Source organism: Neoarius graeffei, chromosome 6 (assembly GCF_027579695.1).
Source record: "Neoarius graeffei isolate fNeoGra1 chromosome 6, fNeoGra1.pri, whole genome shotgun sequence".
NCBI classification, from domain to species: domain Eukaryota; kingdom Metazoa; phylum Chordata; class Actinopteri; order Siluriformes; family Ariidae; genus Neoarius; species Neoarius graeffei.
In genome coordinates, this window is record NC_083574.1 from 29,563,131 (window position 1) to 29,584,790 (window position 21,660).

Here is a 21,660-nt window from a genome sequence, read left to right on the forward strand (position 1 = left end):
AGTACGACCACTGTAAAACACCTTCCCATGTCATATACATTTGAGTCAAGAATTGACCTTGCTGTTCCAATACTTTTGGAGATGACTTGCATAAACTGAATGTTCTTAAAAATGAAATAATTTGATTGTGTCTGTTTGGTACATGCTTATTTCAAATAAAACTCAAAACTCAAACTATTTAAAAAAAATTTAATAAGAAAAACGCTATGAGCATTCATTATCTCTCTCACACACACACACACACACACACACACACATCTGGCTCAGCTAATGAAGAATCCTGCCACACTGAAGCAGCTGTATCTCATTAGTCTTAGTGACTTGGAGTCTCTTGACCTCTCGCTCACTCTGTCCACCTGTGTCCACAGTGTGGAGCTGTACACACGTAGTACAGCCTCATTGCATCCTACAACACACACACAAAAAAAAACAAAACCCACAACATTATAGCTCAATAACCACAAGGCATTTTGGAATGTAGGAGTACATGTGGAGCGCAACACTAAACTGTTCACACACCATTCATTCTGGGGACCAATATGTTTGTTTACACATCGTGTCTGTGCTGTGTAAATGGTACACGCTTATAGTTCATTATGTAACTGTGCGCTTCGTAATTTTGTACCTCAGCCTTCATGCTATGTGACTGGAAGAACACCGCCTCCTTGTGGCCACATCTGGAAACAAGAAAACCTTTACAAGACTTGGTAATCCACTCATATTTTATTTATATATATATATATATATATATATATATATATATATACACACACACAGACGAGTAATGCTCCAACACAGAATGCTTTGTGTGTACTAATTGTTGTGTGTACACCACTCACTTAGGGCATGGATGATCTTCAGTACGAGGCAGTGTTGGATCTTGAGACACATCAGCAATTATCTGTGTGAGCTCGCTGTAGAAACAATCAACCTAGTCAACACTGAATCATGATAAGTAGATCATTTATGATACATTGTAAATAATATATTACACCAAGGGCGGCACGGTGGTGTAGTGGTTAGCGCTGTCGCCTCACAGCAAGAAGGTCCTGGGTTCGAGCCCCGTGGCCGGCGAGGGCCTTTCTGTGTGGAGTTTGCATGTTCTCCCCGTGTCCGCGTGGGTTTCCTCCGGGTGCTCCGGTTTCCCCCACAGTCCAAAGACATGCAGGTTAGGTTAACTGGTGACTCTAAATTGACCGTGAGTGTGAATGGTTGTCTGTGTCTATGTGTCAGCCCTGTGATGACCTGGTGACTTGTCCAGGGTGTACCCTGCCTTTCGCCCGTAGTCAGCTGGGATAGGCTCCAGCTTGCCTGCAACCCTGTAGAAGGATAAAGCGGCTAGAGATAATGAGATGAGATGAGATATTACACCAATAGTATATTATTACAGGGCGGCACGGTGGTGTAGTGGTTAGCGCTGTTGCCTCACAGCAAGAAGGTCCGGGTTCGAGCCCCGTGACTGGCGAGGGCCTTTCTGTGCAGAGTTTGTATGTTCTCCCCGTGTCTGTGTGGGTTTCCTCCGGGTGCTCCAGTTTCCCCCACAGTCCAAAGACATGCAGGTTAGGTTAACTGGTGACTCTAAATTGACCGTAGGTGTGAGTGTGAATGGTTGTCTGTGTCTATGTGTCAGCCCTGTGATGACCTGGCGACTTGTCCAGGGTGTACCCCGCCTTTCGCCCGTAGTCAGCTGGGATAGGCTCCAGCTTGCCTGCGACCCTGTAGAACAGGATAAAGCGGCTAGGGATAATAATGAGTATATTATTACTCAATGTTCATCTTTAGCGGTGAACTCACATCTGTAAATATTTGGCATGTAACGATATAGTGTGACATTAAATAGCAATTAAATTTTATGGCGATAAAATAATCATCAGGCTGCGTAATCTCTTAGTTGTTCTGAGCTGTAATTGCGTTCTTTAGAGAGTAACATACAGTAACTGGAATACAATAGAGGCTTTGCACCATCGTGTGACCCCATAGCAACAGTAACTACACCGCCATGACAGGGCACACTTGTAGTGCTTCATTCAGCCGAGTTAGATGTTCTTGATCGGTATGGGAAGGCTATTCTGTGTTTTTGGATGTGCAAATCGTTTTGAGGGAAACAAAGGTTTTTTTAAATTTACTAAAAGTAATTCAACATCTGGGGGTATATAGGGAAATTTCTAAACGCAGTATTTTTAAAATTTTTTAAAAATAATTCACAGCTGCAGTGTGGTGCCCATTCTTATACACTGAAGTGAACATGAGCCTAACCTTCACTGAGACTTAAAAAGTGCATTTACATTCAGGGATCCTTCAGAGCGTGTTGTGCGCGCACTTGGGACCCAGTCATTATGGGAAACACACCTGGTACTGATTTGAGCGCAATCAGCACGCACAGGTAAGGACACAGAGGCTTTGTGAAATGTTATCACCATCACGTTTGTGTCTAGCCATGATTACAACTTTTGGTTTCATTTTGTTTTTGTAAATATCACACCTGCTAATAAACACTCTTCCTGCACTTAGACCCGACTACTGCCATATACCTGACAAAAGACTTCACAAAGTCTCTGTGAAAACAGTGTGCCGATTGTGCTCAAATCAGTATCGGGTTTTTCCCATAATGACTGGGTCCCAAGCGCGCGCACAATGCGTTCCGAAGGATCCCTGAAAGTCAATGCATTTTTTAAGTCTCAGTGAAAGTTAGGCTGTGCAGAGCCACTGTGTTGAGGCTCATGTTCACGTCACTGGATAAGATTGAGCACCATACTGCAGATGTGAAATTAAAGTTTTTTTATTCTTACTTTTGTGGAAATGAAGTGAGCTAGTCTGGCTAACGTGACTTCAAAGCTCTGTGAGCATTTGGTCTGGCAAAGATATTAAGCCCAACCGTTTCCCAAAGGCGTGGTTGACCCGCCTCCCTGAAATGCCTCAGTTTGCTACTGGTCGAAGCCAGAAAAGGCTGTGACAAAGCTTAAACCAATCACATCACTCTTTCCTCTGACGTATGTGACGCGACGGAAACTGCTTGAGTAACAGGAAGAAGATAAATACCTCCAGGGCTGCTCTTTGCTCCGTTTTCAATGAGAACTTCCCGTTGAATGCTTTCAATACAGCATCTACCGCTGTGTCAAAGGCTTGCCGCTGCTCCATGTTCGTAATGTTTCTAGTGAATGAAGCGCTTCCAGCATAGATTCTGTAAACAATCTATGGCTTCCGGTCGCAGTTCTACTACGTCACTGCCTTGAACACGCCTCTACCCAGGGCCGTTGGAGATGCTCAAAGTTGATTGGCTCCCGATTTTTCGGGAGCTTGGGAGAGCTGGAGATAGCTTGCCTTGCCAGACTAAGCTCGCAACAGGCCCTCGTGTTGCGTCACACTTAGGATGGGCGGGCCCAGGCTAGAAGTGAGCATGCCAGAGGGTTTTTGACCTCTCCATTCGACACAGTCCTGCTGAATATTTTTTCCCCCCATTTTCCCTTCTAAGTTTAGAAATCTCTCTAGTTTTCCCCTCCAATGTTGAATTACTTTTGGTAAACAAACATCTGATGTCTTTGTTTTGTTCTGAAAGATTTGCACATCCAAAAATGCAGCAAAACTTTCCCATACAAATCAATAACAACTAACTCAGCTGAATGAAGCACTACAAGCATGCCCCCTGTCATGGCGGCATAGTTACCGTTGCTATGGGGTCACATGACTGTGCAAAGCCTCTACTGACTTCACTGTAGGTGGAAGGAACACAGCTCTAATGCTGTGAAAACACAAAAAAGCAGCTCTAAAATGGTAAAGAGATGTGGTGCAATTGATTGTAAACAGATTTAACAAGAAATCAGAGCTCTCTTTACAGACTGCTGAAAGCTAAAGAAAAGAGAAGCGAAGAGAGGTAGTAGAAATGTTCATAAAAGTTTATTAAGAAAAAACCTGTTTGGTATTAGCTTTTTTCATTTTTAATAGAAGGCGTATTTTAGCTAATATGCTACTATATTTTACTCCAACCTTTACAAATGTGGGTAAATAACTATTGCTGGTTATTAAGAAAATGAAACAAATGCTTATTTTTTAACAAAAGGAATATTTAAGTTAATAAAGAATAAGAACATAAATGTCACTTTTTTTGGTAATAAAATTTTCATTTCATGCTTTTTTTTTTCAAACATTGTGTGAAAATCAAATTGTGAACCCAATATCGTGAATCAAGTTGAATCAAGCTATGAATAGGTGAATCTTTACATGCCTAATAAATGTATTCTTTAGTCTAAAAAGACCATTCTGTCCGCCATTTTAAGGTAATCAGAATTGTTGGAAGTGACAGTGATGAGGTTGTGTCTGTACTCACTCAACTTCGTGTGTGATTTTGTTCACATAGATGCAGCTGTTATCAGCTTCCTGCTGATAATCACAGTTCCTGCACTGCACGCGCGCACACAGACACACACAGACTTAGAGCTGAAGATGAGGGATTACTGATATATAGACAGACAGGGTTGTGTTTGGTGACTCACAGCGTAGAGGAGGATGCGGTTCTCTTTATCCTCTTTTGGATACAGCATGTTGTTACTGTAAACAAACAGATAACAGTTATGTTTATGACAAACAAACAACTGACAAAACTGCTAACATAATTGGCAACAAATTTCACTATTAACTGTGGTGTGCTATGTCTTTTCATTTAGACTACAAAGTCAATGCTGCTGTAAAATGGGGGGGCACATTACCACAAAACATATGGGAACAGTTCACGTTACACTACACTGCGAACCTCGGGACATAAATTGTATTTTCGTGAGAATAATAGCTGATTTGGTGGCACGGTGGTGTAGTGGTTAGCACCGTCGCCTCACAGCAAGAAGGTTCTGGGTTCGAGCCCAGTGGACGACGGGGGCCTTTCTATGTGGAGTTTGCATGTTCTCCCTGTGTCTGTGTGGGTTTCCTCCGGGTGCTCCGGTTTCCCCCACAGTCCAAAGACATGCAGGTTAGGCTAATTGGTGGCTCTAAATTGACCATAGGTGTGAATGTGAATGGTTGTTTGTCTCTACGTGTTAGCCCTGTGATGACCTGGCGATTTGTCCAGGGCGTATCCCGCCTCTCACCCATAGTCAGCTGGGATAGGCTCCAGCTAGCCTGCGACCCTGCACAGGATAAGCGGCTACAGATAATGGATGGATGGATGGATGGATACTTTGTATGAGAGCTCGATGGGTTGAAAATGACATTAAACCAATGAGTAGTCTATAACACCACTAATGCTATGAAGCATGTGCACCACGCAGTATTGGGCAGTGGGTAGTGAAGCTATTTAAATCAATCAATTAGCTTGGAAGTAGTTACCTTGTTTTTCAACCCAGTCGTGTTGATAAACCATATGCTTTAAATTTTCTCAGATAAAAATATATCTTGTGTGTAATCAAGACTCCATCCAGCTTTCGAGTCATATTGAGGTAGATCCCAAAAAGCTTTTTTCACTTCACTTCCAGGCTCTGAAAACTAACCAAGAATAAATCCTAAAGCTTTGGAGTCGATTTCACACACTCAAAATTATCTGCTCAAAATGTACATGTACAGGGTGAGCAACATTAATTCAGCATGCGAGTGTGTCAGTTAGTCAAGTCAACTTTATTGTCAAATATGCTATACATGCTCGACATACGGCACAGATGAAATTTCAGTCCTCTCTGACCCATGGTGCAAACAGGCAATGCAATAAATAAAAACAGAATAATTGAAAAAAACAAAACAATATAAACAGTATAAACACTAGATAAGAACTAGACATAGACTAAACACTCACACACGTAAATTGGTGCAAATAAAACAGTCAAGGTAGGGCTGCACAATTAATCGAATTTAATCGAAAATCGCGATTTTGGCTGCCACGATTAAATTAAATGAAAATTGCGATTTATTTCCATTTAAAATGCGGGCTCTGCTGTATATCTGATCAAGCACTTTTTGACCAATACTCCGCCAAACCATTAGGGGGAGAACCGACGCATGTAAGGTTTCATTACTCCGCCTAAATAAGCAAGCAAGCCAAGTGCAGTGTTGCCAGATTGGGCGGTTTTAAGTGCATTTTGGTGGGTTTTGAACATATTTTGGGATGGAAAACGTCAGCAGCATCTGGCAACACTGGCCAAGTGCGCAGAGCTTCAGTGCAGCGGTATCTTCTTCAAGGGGTGATAGCGTGAGAGTAGGTAGCAGATTGAGGTGAGAGAGAAAAGCTAACTATGTCGGAACAACAGACTATTTAGCACTGGAGGCAATGTTGTGACCTGCCTTCGCTCATGTTTAAAGCCAGAGCATGTTGATAGGCTGGTCTTTCTAGCTAAAAACTTGTAGGCCTCAGTATAATGCTATGTAATTGTTGCAATTGAGTTTTCAGTTCCTTCATCCTTTCGTAATTTCTTGGATAAATTTCATTTATTTGTCATTTGGAAATCAGAATTTCTCTTTTAAATTTCATTCTGCACTGAAAGCTGTTCATATTGTTTGTTTGAATATAGTGAAATAAAATTTAAGTGATTTCCCTAACATCAAGAATAATCGTGATTAATAATCGCAATTACAATTTTGATCAAGATAATCGTGCAGCCCTAAGTCAAGGGCACCTGAGGTATAGCAGGTAAACATGAAATAAGCAGTATAAACAATAAACTAATGGCTGTTAAGGTGAGGTAGTGCGGAATAGTGCAAATGAGCGAGGTAAAGTGAAATGTGCAGTCCCTGAGTTCAGTGTGTTAATGAACATTGAGAGTATATATATATATATATATATATATATATATATATATATATATATGTATGTATGTATGTGTGTGTGTGTGTATATATATATATATATATGTGTGTGTGTGTGTGTGTGTTGGGGGGGGACTGTGAGGGTGACATGTCAGATCCTGAAGGGGGGGCAGGGTGTGTGTGAGCAGAATCTGTGCCAGGGGGCAGAGGGGGGAGGAGTGGCAGAACAGGGAGGGAGGAGTTGAGCCTCCTGACCGCCTGGTGAAAGAAACTGTTCTTGAGCCTGCTGGTTTTGGCCCGTAGACTCCGCAATCTCCTCCCCGACGGCAGCAGACTGAAGAGGCTGTGAGATGGGTGGGTGGGGTCACCTGCAATCCTGATGGCTTTGCGGGTGAGGCGGGAGTTATAAATATCCATTAGAGAAGGGAGAGAGACACCAATGATCCTCTCAGCTGCTCTCACGATGCGCTGCAGAGCCTTGCAGCAGGACACGGTGCAGGTGCCGTACCACATGGTGATGCAGCTGGTCAGGATGTTCTCGATGGTGCCTCTGTAGAATGTGTGCATGATGGGGGCCGGGACTCTTGCTCTCTCTTCAGTTTGTGGAGGAAATACAGACGCTGTTGGGCTTTTTTGGCCAGCGATGCAGTGTTGTTGCTCCAGGACAGGTCTTCAGAGATGTGCACACCCAGAAACTTGGTGCTGCTCACACTCTCCACTGCAGCACCGTTGATAGATAGTGGAGCATGCTGGGTGTGCGCTCTCCTGAAGTCCACAACAATCTCCATCTTCTCCACGTTCAGGCAGAGATTGTTGTCCTTGCACCACATGGCCAAGCGGTTCACCTCACTCCTGTAGATTGTCTCATCGCCATTGTTGATGAGACCCATCACAGTCGTGTCACCCGCAAACTTAATGAAGAGATTGGAGCTGGATGTTGGTGTGCAGTCGTGGGTCAGCAGAGTGAAGAGGAGGGGGCTTAGCACACATCCTTGGGGGGCCCCCGTGTTCAATGTGATGGTGCTGGAGGAGTTGCTGCCGACCCGTACAGCCCATGGTCTCCCCGTCAGGAAGTCCAGCAGCCAGTTGCACAGGAAGGTGTTGAGTCCCAGCTGGTCCAGTGTATGAATGAGCTGCTGAGGAATGATTGTGTTGAATGCTGAGCTAAAGTCTATGAACAGCATTTTGACATACAAGTCTTTTGTCTCCAGGTGGGTGAGGGCTAAGTGGAGGGCAGTGGAGATGGTGTCATCGGTCAAACGGTTGGACTGATATGCAAACTGGAAAGGGTCCAGGGCGGGGGGGGAGGGCAGACTTGATATGCCGCATGACTAGCCGCTTGAAGCACTTCATGAGAATGGGAATGAGTGAGACAGGGCGGTAGTCATTGAAGCAGGAGGGAAACGGCTTCTTTGGGACCGGGATGATGGTGGTGGCTTTGAGGCACGTGGGGACAACAGCCTGGCTCAACGAGATGTTGAAGATGTCTGTAAAGACATCTGTAAGCTCCTCGGCACAGTCTCTCAGGACACGACCAGGAATGTTATCAGGACCCGGGGCTTTTCATGCATTTGTCGTTCTGAGAGCTCTCCTCACGCCGTCTGGGGACAGCGTCAAAACCTGGTCGCCGGGAGGTGGTGGGGTCCTCTGTGCCGTGGTGCTGTTGTCTGCCTCAAAGCAAGCGAAGAAGTCGTTCAACTGATTCAGCAGAGATGTGGAGTTGTCACAGGTCTGCGGCGAGGGCTTGTAGTCTGTGTTGGTCTGAATCCCCCGCCACAGGTTCCTGGTGTCTCTGCTGTCGTTGAAATAGTCAGCAATAGTCAGCAATGTACCTGGAGAGTGTTAGTGAGGCAGCCAGGAGATATATTAATTTTGCATGGATCTGGTCAAAATTAAACAAATGAGGGTTCAAACTGCAGGCAAGACCTACAGTTACAAAAAAAGTATGCAAAACCAGTATAAAAAAAAGTACAGCAAACTGTCACCTTGTGTTCAAGTGTCTCATTTGGTTGACATAAGCACTTGATAATACTCTCATGCTGTGACTTATTACCTGATAAATGCCAGTAAAATGTATTGCCGATTGTTACTTGTTATTTAATTAAGCCTCATTAAGCATTCTGTAGTAGTATTAGTCGATTAAAATGCTGCAAAGAAGTATTTTTAAATCAATATTTTTGGTGTTTAATACATTTCACTTGCAATCCTAGTCATGTTTGAACTTGCTGAATTTTGAACTTGTTCATGTGGCTGAAACACGAAGTTTAGCACTGCCGTGAGGCACGTACACCTGTGCCGTGAATGTCTGCTTTTATATCCTGATGAGACATTCGATGTCCGCTTCTGACCATAAGAACCCTTTCCCCACCATCACCAAATCTGAAACACAAAGTCACGAACCAAAAGTTGAACCAATCACTACTTGCCATGCAGTGCTGCGAGTGAATCAATTCTACACCTGATGTGAATTGCAGCACAGTTTAAGCAAATCCCAAAAACACTACAGATTGGTCCTCTGGACCGGACACATATTTCTGCTTTAGAGCCAGTGTTCTCAGGGTAGTCTGCAGATCAAACACCACCCTGACCAGAATAAAGTGGTTAATGAAGATGGCCGTGTGAATGAACATTTAAACGAATCCACACTATATAGCCAAAAGTTTGTGGCCACCTGACCATGGGCAGCACAGTGATGTAGTGGTTAGCACGGTCGCCTCGCAGCAAGAAGGTTCTGGGTTCGAACCCAGCGGCCGTCGAGGGCCTTTCTGTGTGGAGTTTGCATGTTCTCCCCGTGTCTGCGTGGGTCTCCCCCACACTCCAAAGACATGCGGTTAGGTTAATATGGGACGGCCTTGGGCTGAGGTGCTCTTGAGCGAGGCACCTAACTCCCAACTGCTCCCCGGGTGCTGTTAGCATGGCTGCCCACTGCTCTGGGTATGTATGTGTGCTCATTGCTCATGTGTGTGTTCACTGCTTCAGATGGGTTAAATGCAGAGAGGAAATTTCACAAGTGTGTGATGAATAAAGTTGTGCTTTCTTTTTTTTCTTTCATCACACCCATATACGCTCGAATAACATCCCATTCCAGACGTCAGAATTTGTGCTCATTCAGAATCAGGCACTGATCTCAACTACAGCAGGAGGTCTGGGGAGCAGCTGCAATCCAGTTCATCCCAAATGTGTTCAGTGGGGTTGAGGTGCAGATCGCGGAGTTCTTCCACTCCAGTTTTGGCAAACAATGTCTTCATGGACCTCAGTTTGTGCACAAGGGTACTGTCATGCTAGAATATGTTTATACCCTTTTAATTCCAGTGAAGGAAAACTGTAATGCTACAGCATACAAAGACATCTGAGACAACTGTGTGGCAACAGTTTGGGGAAGAACCATATAGGAGTGTGATGGTCAGATGTGAAGAAACTTTTAGCCGTACAGTGTATAAACACAAAATGCTTTTATGTAAAAGCCAAATTTTTGAGAACAAAAGCAGTGGCATGAACTGTAGAATATAACAAAAGGCAATTCATTTCAAGCCAGTCAAGTTGAGGACAGTTTGGGGTTTTCACCTCTGTGGTTGCACACGTTAGTGTCGCCAGCAGGTGTCGCCAAAGCGCTATACATTAAGTGCTTCAAAAATAGCGTTGGCTCAAAGTTTCATCAAACTTCAGTCATAGCTATGTATACATCTGTATTGAACACTGTTACAGTACAGTTCTCTCTCTCTCTCTCTCAGAGCATAATCTGTTAATATACAACTCGGGGGGGGGGGGGGGGGGGGGGGATTCAAGAGACAATTTCAATTTTTTCCCCTAAAATCAGCATCTCTATGTATGGCAAGCCATTTCATTCAAGTGTCTGTGCTGGAATTCCAGTACAAGTACACCTCATTTTACTTAATGAGGCACTGATTAGGTGATCACCTGAACCAAATCTTATTTAACAAGGAAAAAGTATAAAAACCACTGCTGTGGTCATCACTATCCTCTTGCAATAGGTCCAGTTTGGACAGCAAAAACAGTGCTAGTAGTACCTTAAATTTAATTGGGATACAAAAATATCTATTCATAATGCCAAGAGTTAAAGAGAAAAGTTTTGAGTGAAAAAAAGAAGGGTTAAATTCTGGCTTTACTGGCAGAGGGATACAGTGAGCATCAGGTTGCTTCCATCCTCAAAATTTCAAAGATGGCAGTTCATAAGAACAAGGTCAAGCAGTGGACATTGGGGACAACAAAGTTACAGACTAGCAGAGGGCAAAAACGTCTCTCCACGGACCAGGACATTCATCAATTCTTTCGAAGGTCACTCAACAACCGTAGGACGACATCAAGTGGCCTACAAAAAGAGTGGGAAATGGCAGCTGGGGTTAAGTGCAGAGCAAGGACAGTTCGAAACAGGCTCCTCTGGGCGGGGTTAAGGTCATACAAAGCTAGAAAAGAACCCTTCATCAACGAGAAGCAAAGAAGAGTCAGGCTGAGGTTTGCTAAAGACCACAAGGATTGGACCGTAGAGGACTGGAGCAAGGTCATCTTCTCTGAGGAGTCCAATTTTCCGCTTTTCCCATCACCTGGTCATCTAATGGTTAGACGGAGACCTGCAGAGGCCTATACAAGCCAGTGTCACACACCCATTATGAAATTTGGCAGAAGATCAGTGATGGTCTTGGGGTGCTTCAGTAAGGCTGTAATGGGGGAGATTTTTGTTTGTGAAGGACACATGAATCAAGCCTTGTACAAGGTTATCCTAGAAGAAAACTTGCTTCTTTCTGCTCCGACAATGCTCTCCAATGCTGAGGATTAGGTTTTCCAGCAGGACAACGCTCCATGCCACACAGCCAGGTCAATCAAGGTGTGGATGGAAGATCACAGGATCAAGACCCTCTCATGGCCAGCCCAATCTCCAACCTGAACCTCAGAGAAAACCCCTGGAATGTGATCAAGAATATTATAACCCCCTGTGGCCCACTATAGGCCTTCTCTTGTCAGTGCATGGGCAGGTTGAGCTTATGTGGGATAATTAGTTAACTTGGTGCACCTGTAGAAAAGTGTACATAAAGAAGGGGCTCTCCTCTCTTATCTAGGGGCATTTGTCTTCCTTCCTGCAGGCACATACTTTGATTTTGGCTTTTTACCAGCACCCTCTCGCTCCTCGCTGACGCCTTCATTTGCATCCATACACACACACCAACATTCACACCTTTACCCCTAGACCTGAGTAGCGATTACTTACTCTTTCTCTTTAATAAAGATCGCTTGTTTAAGAATAGATTTTTGGTTGTCTGCTTCATTTTATGTTGTGGTCTGTGAGCCAGCTGTAACAAGAGGAAGATGGATGGTCACAGGCCATCAAACAAACAAAGCTGAGCTGATTGAATTTTTGTGCCAGGAGTGGCATAAAGTCACCCAAGAGCAACATGAAAGACTGGTGGAGAACTTGCCAAGACGCAGAAAAGCTGTGATTAAATCTGAGTTATTCCACCAAATATTGATTCCTGAACTCATCATAAGTTCAAACATTAGTAGTGTTGTTTAAAATTGAATATAATCTTGATTTCTATGCATTATTCAAGGTCTGAAAACACTTCATCTCTTATTTTGACCAGTTTTCATTTTCTGCAATTAAATGCTCTAAATGACTATTTTTATGTGGAATTTCAGGGAAATGTTGTTAGTAGTTTATGGAATAAAAGGGTCATTCCATGCCAAATCAACAAGAGGTTATGCTCGACCATCTCAGATTTCAATGAAATTTGGAGGGCTCAGAGATACTATTAAAAGAAGTTAATCCCCAAAACTTGAGCTTCCTATCACCAATAGTTTCAGAGATACAGGCATTTGAATTTTTTGATTTTTTTTTTTTGCTCAAAACATACACATTTCAAAGTGCAATATAATCTTTATTATGCAAGATAGAAACCTAAAATTTTGCACAGAGAGACTCAATGTCTTGTACTACAAGCTTCAACTTAGAATTTCAATGGTCATTGTATATTAGATGGTGATTTTAACAAGGAAATTAAAAAGACAAATTTGCATTTTTTTGCATTTTTAACTCATTCTGGAAGCTTGCCTGTGGCAGTAATGCTTAAACTAAGAATGTTATTCAAATCTACACAGAAATATCTACCAATTTCAGTTTTACCAAGTCTCCACTATTCCTAGTTTGTCTGTAATAGGGTTTTGAAATTCGCCGATTTCTAAAACATGCCATTTTCAGTAGCAAGAAATCCAATGTGGGATAGCAGTTAGGAACTTGTAAATTTTTTTCAGTAATCCCCAAGACCCATATTTTATATTTCCAAATTTTTCTTCTGTGTCTCTCAAGTATTTTTAAACTACAGGGGTTTAAAAAAATCCATTTTCACCAAATTCGAATTTTTGATATATTTTCATATAACTGATATTTGAGGGTTAATAAATGCTTCAATAAGGCTCAAGTAGGTTAGAAGACATGTTTCTTCCTCAATTTTAAATAAAATTTCAATTAATGCTCAGTATTAATAATTTGTAAATTGATTTTAATCTAAGACTGTGTAACATTAGCAATCAATGACCAGCTATTGTGTACCAGTCAACAGCCAGCCTTATCAATATCAACACAGCACAATAGGTGACCTTTGATACCAGAACAGGTGGCTCATATCTTATAGTTTTCGAGTCTGTAAACTGCATACTTGTTCAGATAATATTATATTGCTTGGATTATATTAAATACATTGTAATACAGAGCACTGAGAAAATTTACCAATGTTATTAACTGAATGTGTTTCTTTGCAAGGATTGGATATTTTGAATAGTTGACTAGGGAATTTAATTGTAGTTGCTTTCAATTTGAGATCAGTATAAATGAGTTTGTTCTTAGACATCTAGAAATGGCTGAACTTCCTCCCTGTTCTATAGGAATTGGACTAAAGAAAGATTCTGACTGCCATAAACTAACATACAACAGAAATTGTAAGTTAAATACACTCTCTCAGTATAGTTTGGAGCAAATTTCATTAATTAATAAAATTTCATTTTAGAACGTAAAGTTCCTTCTACTCGTTGCAGCTTTGCTTTGCCATATGCAGCTTTCTGTTTGTGGCTATACTTGGCAATTTTCAGTGGAGAGCAATCAATTGACATAAGGCTTTTGTCAAGTGATTCAGCTACCTCACCAGTGTATATTGGATCCACATCTACACACGTGCTCTCTTGTTCTGATTCTGTAGAACCTGCTGAATCTGCTTGGCTTAAATGTTCTTTCACTCTCTGTGAACATTTAGAACACAATTTTTGTCCAGGTTTAATATTTTTATCAGTCTTGAAAGTGAATCTGTTGTTTCAGGAAAAATTGAACGTAATTCTGTTTTAACTTTTTTCTTGTGCCTTTCATATGGATCACAACAACTTTTCTGTAGCTCTTCATATTACATCAGAAACAGTTTCTCATGATGCAGACATACTGTGTCTGTGCTTGAAATGTTCTCAAGTTCAGTTCTCTGTTTAATTAATGAAATTTGCTCCAAACTATACTGAGAGAGTGTATTTAACTTACAATTTCTGTTGTATGTTAGTTTATGGCAGTCAGAATCTTTCTTTAGTCCAATTCTTATAGAACAGGGAGGAAGTTCAGCCATTTCTAGATGTCTAAGAACAAACTCATTTATACTGATCTCAAATTGAAAGCAACTACAATTAAATTCCCTAGTCAACTATTCAAAATATCCAGTCCTTGCAAAGAAACACATTCAGTTAATAACATTGGTAAATTTTCTCAGTGCTCTGTATTACAATGTATTTAATATAATCCAAGCAATATAATGTTATCTGAACAAGTATGCAGTTTACAGACTCTAAAACTATAAGATATGAGCCACCTGTTCTGGTATCAGAGGTCACCTATTGTGCTGTGTTGATAGTGATGAGGCTGGCTGTTGACTGGTACACAATAGCTGGTCATTGATTGCTAATGTTACACAGTCTTAGATTAAAAACAATTTACAAATAATTAATACTGAGCATTAATTGAAATTTTATTTAAAATTGAGGAAGAAACATGTCTCCTAACCTACTTGAGCCTTATTGAAGCATTTATTAACCCTCAAATATCAGTTATATGAAAATATATCAAATTCGAATTTGGTGAAAATGGATTTTTTAAACCCCTGTAGTTTAAAAATACTTGAGAAACACAGAAGAAAAATTTGGAAATATAAAATATGGGTCTTGGGGATTACTGAAAAAAATTTACAAGTTCCTAACTGCTATCCCACATTGGATTTCTTGCTACTGAAAATGGCATGTTTTAGAAATCGGCGAATTTCAAAACCCTATTACAGACAAACTAGGAATAGTGGAGACTTGGTAAAACTGAAATTGGTAGATATTTCTGTGTAGATTTGAATAACATTCTTAGTTTAAGCATTACTGCCACAGGCAAGCTTCCAGAATGAGTTAAAAATGCAAAAAATGCAAATATGTCTTTTTAATTTCCTTGTTAAAATCACCATCTAATATACAATGACCATTGAAATTCTTTTTTTTTTTAAAGATATTTTTTGGGCTTTTTTTCACCTTTATTGGATAGGACAGTGTAGAGACAGGAAATGAGTGGGAGAGAGAGACGGGGAGGGATCAGGAAATGACCTCAGGTCGGAATCGAACCCGGGTCCCCGGATTTATGGTATGGCGCCTTAGCCAGCTGAGCTATGACGCCCCCGACCATTGAAATTCTAAGTTGAAGCTTGTAGTACAAGACATTGAGTCTCTCTGTGCAAAATTTTAGGTTTCTATCTTGCATAATAAAGATTATATTACACTTTGAAATATGTATGTTTTGAGCAAAATGCAAAAAAATTGAAAAATTCAAATGCCTTTACAGGGTCTCTGCACATTTCTGACCAGCAAAAATAATACTTCTTAAGACCATTTTAAGACCACTGAGTATAAAAAATAAGACCACTACCGCGGAACAAATACGTACAGTAAAAAAAAAAGCACACTCTAGGTTAAGTTCAAAGCATTTTTTTTAAATAAATAAGTGCATCTTCTGCAGAACCCACAGTATTTCTGCCTTCAGCGTAGCGGTTGGGGCGAATGCCGCGAAAGCACTTGTGCTGGGACCCGGAGACCAGGGCTCGAAATTAACTTTTTTCTTTGTGTCCCCCAGTGGTCCCGAATTCTGTGTTGCATTGTCCCGAATGGAAGCAATAGTGTCCCCATTTTTTTCCTCTCTGAAATAACCAGTGGTTAATATTATCATATGAAGTTACTATTATATTTGTAACTATGCGATTTTGAACCCTTTATATCCTTTTTACAATAAGTCACAAGACACAAGCGACACATGTCCTATACATCATCTACTTCAAAATTACAGTTATTGCATTTTCAGTTTATTAAACTTTGGCAATCTCACTGTATGAATAGATACCCATTTATTTAAAGGGGCCAACTAGCTCATTCAGAAAATGTTTCAACTCCCTACATCTGCAGTACACTTTAGTTGAAAATAAGATCCCTTTTATGTTCATTTCATCTACTTATACCTTGAATATCTGTTGGCACTTATAAGGCCAACTTATAATTTTCACCATTACCGTTATCCATTTTATGAACTTTCCGTTATCCATTTTATGAACTTTCCGTTATCCATTTTATCCATTTTTTCCGTTATCCAGCCACATCATTCCTGTTGTATTTTATAACGTGTCTAACAGTGTTCATTAAGTTCATTCAGTTGCTAGCGTTGCCTGCAGACCAGGCGATGACACTTTGGATCCTGAAGGTCCCGGAGACGTTATGTCTGGGCTTTCAGTTTCTTCCCTGCGGTCGGTCCGCTTCAACCACTTCAGCATTTTTGTTCTGGCGAGAGTCGGCGCAGCGTGTGCGGTAGCAATTCCATTCCAAGTCCATATAATGCGGACTCCGGCCGAAGATTCTAGAACAGAATGCGCTGCTCTGTAGCCTACGGATGCAGGTGCATCGAAAGTGTAGCTACTATGTATTTTTCGCTGTTAACGTTTTAAAATTAAAATTGACAAATTAGGTGAATGTCTACGTATGTGTTACGGCTTTGTAAATAATATTAATGTAGAACTTTTTTTCTAGATCTATTTTTTTCCATTGTCCCGGGATTGTCCCAGATATAATAATTTTGTGTCCCGATGACATTTTTTATGGTCCCCGGGACGTCGGGACACCGTTAGTTTCGAGCGCTGCCGGAGACGCTAAAGCTGGCGTTGCACTTTTTGTGACCGTAGAGGCGAACATTGGCATGGGGACTGTTGTTGCCCGACTAGCAGCATAGCGCATATGCTTTTCCCCTTTCGAGTGAGCGTCAAGGGCTTTACAGCCCATTGTTGTTAACTTGATGTCTTTCCGACATACCTTACATCTCGCTTCATATTCTGAAGTTGCTGTTGTTAGCCAACTTTTGTATTTTGGCTCCTCAAGCCACTTGTTACTAAACTTACACTTCCCCATCTCCGCTCATGTTCAAGTTCAACCACTTCTTCCTCGTCTGCTCTACTCTCAATGGTTCTACTACATGGGTAAAAGAACACACTGCCCCCTGTGGCGTGGTTCCTGCGCTATTAGAACTAGTGCTAGACACACAACGGCTCTTGTGCTACTTGTTCAGCATCTTGATAACAAACGACGCTGGTTGAATAAATAATGTTAGCGTGGAAAAAAAATCCAGACATATGTTTTTTTTTTCATTTACCGTAGGCTACCCAGATTAAATTTAATACCTCCCATGTGAAATTTAATACCATAGCTCAAAAAATAGCGAAATATAATGCTTTTTAAGACCTTAAAAAACACATATTAAAAATAAGACTTTTTAAGACTTTTTAAGGATCCGCGGAGACCCTGCTTTATCTCTGAAACCGTTGGAGATAGGAAGCTCAAATTTTGGGGATTAACTTCTTTTAATAGTATCTCTGAGCCCACCAAATTTCATTGAAATCTGAGACGGTCAAGCCTAAATTTGTCAGATATTTGTTGATTTGGCATGGAATGACCCAAAACTAAATAGTCATGTTCCTCAAACACACATCTATAAATAGTAAAACCAGAGAAACTGACAAGTTTGCAATGATCTTCCTTCCCTCCCCCCAGAGCTGTATTTCTGTATACAGTGCCTTGCAAAAAAGTATTCATACCCCTTGAACTTTTTCACATTTTTCCACCTTACAACCACAAACTTAAAAGTTTTTTATTGAGATTTTATGTGATAGACCAACACAGAGTAGCACATAATTGTGAAGTGAAACGAAAATGATAAATGGTCTTTAAAATTTTAAACAAATAAAAATCTGAAAAATGTGGTGTGCATTAGTATTCAGCCCCCGTGCATCAATACTTTGTAGAGCCACCTTTTGCTGCAATTACAGCTGCAAGTCTTTTGTGATATGTCTCTACCAGCTTTGCACATCTAGACACTGAAATTTTTGCCCATTCTTCTTTGCAAAATAGCTCAAGCTCAGCCAGATTGGATGGAGAGCGTCTGTGAACAGCAATGTTCAAGTCTTGCCACAGATGCTCAATGGGATTTAGGTCTGGACTTTGACTGGGCCATTCTAACACATGAATATTCTTTGATCTAAACCATTCCATTGTAACGCTGGCTGTATGTTTAGGGTCATTGTCTTGCTGGAAGGTGAATCTCCTTCCCAGTCTCAAGTCTTTTGCAGCCTCCAACAGGTTTTCTTCCAGGATTGCCCTGTATTTAGCTCCATCCATCTTCCCATCAACTCTGACCAGCTTCCCTGTCCCTGCTGAAGAAAAGCATCCCCATAGCATGATGCTGCCACCACCATGTTTCACAGTGGGGATGGTGTGTGCAGGGTGATGAGCAGTGTTAGTTTTCCGCCACACATAGCACTTTGCATTTAGGCCAAAAATTCAACTTTGGTCTCAAGCACCTTCTTCCACATGTTTGCTGTGTCCCCTACATGGCTTCTGGCAAACTGCAAACGGGACTTCTTATGCCTGTCTTTCAACAATGGCTTTCTTCTTGCCACTCTTCCAAAAAGGCCAGATTTGTGGAGTGTACGACTTATAGTTGCCCTGTGCACAGATTCTCCCACCTGAGCTGTGGATTTCTGCAGCTCCTCCAGAGTGATCATGGGCCTCTTGGCTGCTTCTCTGACCAGTGCTCTCCTTGCTCGCTCTGTCAGTTTAGGTGGACGGCCATGTCTTGGTAGGTTTGCAGTTGTGCCATACTTTTTCCATTTCTGAATGATGGATTGAACAGTGCTTCTTGAGATGTTCAGAGCTTGGGATATTTTTTCATAACCTAACCCTGCTTTAAACTTCTCCAGAACTTTATCCCTGACCTGTCTGGTGAGTTCTTTGGTCTTCATGATGCTGTTTGTTTTTCAGTGTTCTCTAACAAACCACTGAGGCCTTCACAGAACAAGTGTATTTATGCTGAGAGTAAATTACACACAGTAGGACTCTATTAACTAATTAGATGACTTCTGAAGGCAATTGATTGCACTGGATTGTATTTAGAGGTATCAGAGTACAGGGGGCTGAATACTAATGTACACCACATTTTTCAGATTTTTATTTGTTTAAAATTCTGAAGACCATTTATCATTTTCGTTTCACTTCACAATTATGTGCTACTCTGTGTTGGTCTATCACATAAAATCTCAATAAAAAACTTTTAAGTTCGTGGTTGTAAGGTGGAAAAATGTGAAAAAGTTCAAGGGGTATGAATACTTTTGCAAGGCACTGTATACCCTTCACTGGTAGTCTTTTCATCTGTAATCCCCTCATGTCTGTCTGTCTGTCTATAAATCCAGTACATCACTGGTGTGTGAGTTTCTCTCTCAGTTGTTCTGGAGATTACAGAACAAAATGAGATATTAATATGGGATGGAGTATGACATCAAATATAATTCAAAAAAGAGTGTTGTTATGATTGCCAGGACTAAGGAGGATCAAAAACTACACTTCCCTTCTTTTTATTTACATGACACTGAACTTACAATTGCAACTAAAGTAAAATACTTGGGTCATATTCTTAGAAATGATTCATGTGATGATGACATTCAGCGTCAATGTTGCAAACTGTATGCTCAAGCGAATATGCTGGCACGTAAATTTTATATGTGTACTAATGATGTCAAAATAATCTCTCTTTAGAACATACTGTACACAGCTCACCTTTGGTGTAGCTATAGCAAAGCAAAGATGAATAAGATCAGGGAGGCATATAATGATGCACTTAGAATCTTGCTTAAGACGCCTAGGTGGGAAAGTGCAAGTGCTCTGTTTGTAACTGCAAATGTACCCACGTTCCAGGCTCTAATGAGAAACCTCGTGTAGGTTAACAGTATCAAGAAATGCCATCATAATGTGTTTGACTAGTATTAAGGAAAGTGACACCCAATACTGTTCTGACATTTAGAAATATTGGAAGAGCCAATTGTATGTCTCTTCAATCTGATTTCTTTTTTAATGTGTGTGTGTGTATATATATATATATATGAACATATTATAATGTGTTTGTTTCTCGTATGTACAATTTTGGACCCTGAGTCTGTAAATAAAGTTTATTATTATTATTATTATTATTATTATTATTATTATTAATTTGTAATACTTTATGTCCGAGTTTATTATTACAGCTCTGTGTGTGTCTGTGTGTGATACTAGCTCTCAGTTATTACTGTGACTGATCCCCGACACAATAGTCACGTAAACGTGTTATTAAAGATCCCCAGTCGGTTATGATGATAATAAATCCACTCACCATTCCTGACAGAACCTAATCCCGACAAACCCGGGCTCACACGCGCCGCTATCCAAATCCATATACACCTTACCGCTGGAAAATATCGCGAATAAACCAATTAACACCTGCACCAGTACGAGTGAACCAGACACAATAATATTGCGCATGCGCAGGGTTTCTTCTTCTTCTTCGTTGGAGTTTTACGGCAGCTGGCATCCAATATGTTGCATTGCTGCCACCTACAGTATTAAGCGGTCAAAGAACTAAATTATGTTATATAGGCCAGTATCTCGTAAAAACTTGAACAAATGACGTTTGCCCTTCACACTTGTCCCTATGTCCAGCACACTTTTCAATGATACCTCTTTCATGCCATTCTGCATCAAGGAACTGATCAATACTTTTCTATGGCAGTCATAGTTCCTGCAAGACAATAAAACATGTTGAACTGTCTCCATCTGCTGGCAAGAAAATAACCCATCCAGATGTTTCCCTAAAATAAATAAAGAGCCAATGCGCGGGGTTTGATGACGCGCTGTTATGATAAAGTGACACCACGCGGTGGGGGGACAGAACTGCACCTGAAATCCAGTTAAAGCAAGACAAACTGCAGGTCAACAGTAGCCTAGTAAACTAGACCCACCCGCCTAGCGGCCAAAAATATTTTTGCCTACGAGTGGGTCTAGCCTCGCACTATATCAACAAAACACCCCGGGCATCAAATCGTGCCCACCAATCACAACGCAAGGTTTTTGTTTGGATTCTTTGGGCGGGCTTTTGCAGGAATGACAACAAAGCTGCGCGACGCTGGAGAAAGCACAACAGGAAAGATGGCTACGGCTAGTGAACAGCGCGCGTTTGACTCCGCTTTGGAATCAGTTTTAGAAGAATTAGACTTGGAGTTTTCGTTGAAACATGAGCAGGAAGAGGCTCTCCGCTCATTCCTTTTCAAGAAGGACGTTTTCGCTGTTTTGCCGACCGGCTATGGCAAAAGTCTGATCTACCAGCTGGCTCCGCTTGTAGCCAGAAGGATGGGGCTAGTTTGTGCAGTACGAAGAATTAATAAACAGCTTTGAAACATTACTTTTTGATTGTTTCTTATTTACCCGTTATTTTAAATTTAAGGGAAATTATTTCACCAAACACCACTAAATAAAAACTCTCAAAAACAGTTTAAGCAAACCCTTGAAAAACACTTGAAAAAAAAA

The 21,660-nt window shown here is 41.1% G+C and overlaps 1 protein-coding gene across 2 annotated transcripts; it reads right to left on the reverse strand.

Annotated features, from left to right (window-relative positions):
* Nucleotides 1-175: 175 nt before the first annotated feature.
* On the reverse strand, nt 176-20,611 carry polr2i (RNA polymerase II subunit I). Of its 2 annotated transcripts, XM_060922883.1 has the most exons (7): nt 20,471-20,532; nt 9,012-9,102; nt 4,491-4,545; nt 4,325-4,398; nt 840-914; nt 626-677; nt 176-406 (listed from the first exon to the last, which is right to left on the reverse strand). In XM_060922883.1, exons 3-7 carry the CDS (start codon nt 4,536-4,538, stop codon nt 344-346), a joined length of 312 nt encoding a protein of 103 aa, XP_060778866.1. In that variant the 5' UTR covers nt 4,539-4,545; nt 9,012-9,102; nt 20,471-20,532; the 3' UTR covers nt 176-343. The 2 variants fall into 2 exon arrangements, with proteins under 2 accessions (XP_060778866.1, XP_060778865.1); XM_060922882.1 differs by lacking the exon at nt 9,012-9,102 and having other exon boundaries at nt 20,471-20,611.
* Between the last annotated feature and the right edge of the window lie 1,049 nt (nt 20,612-21,660).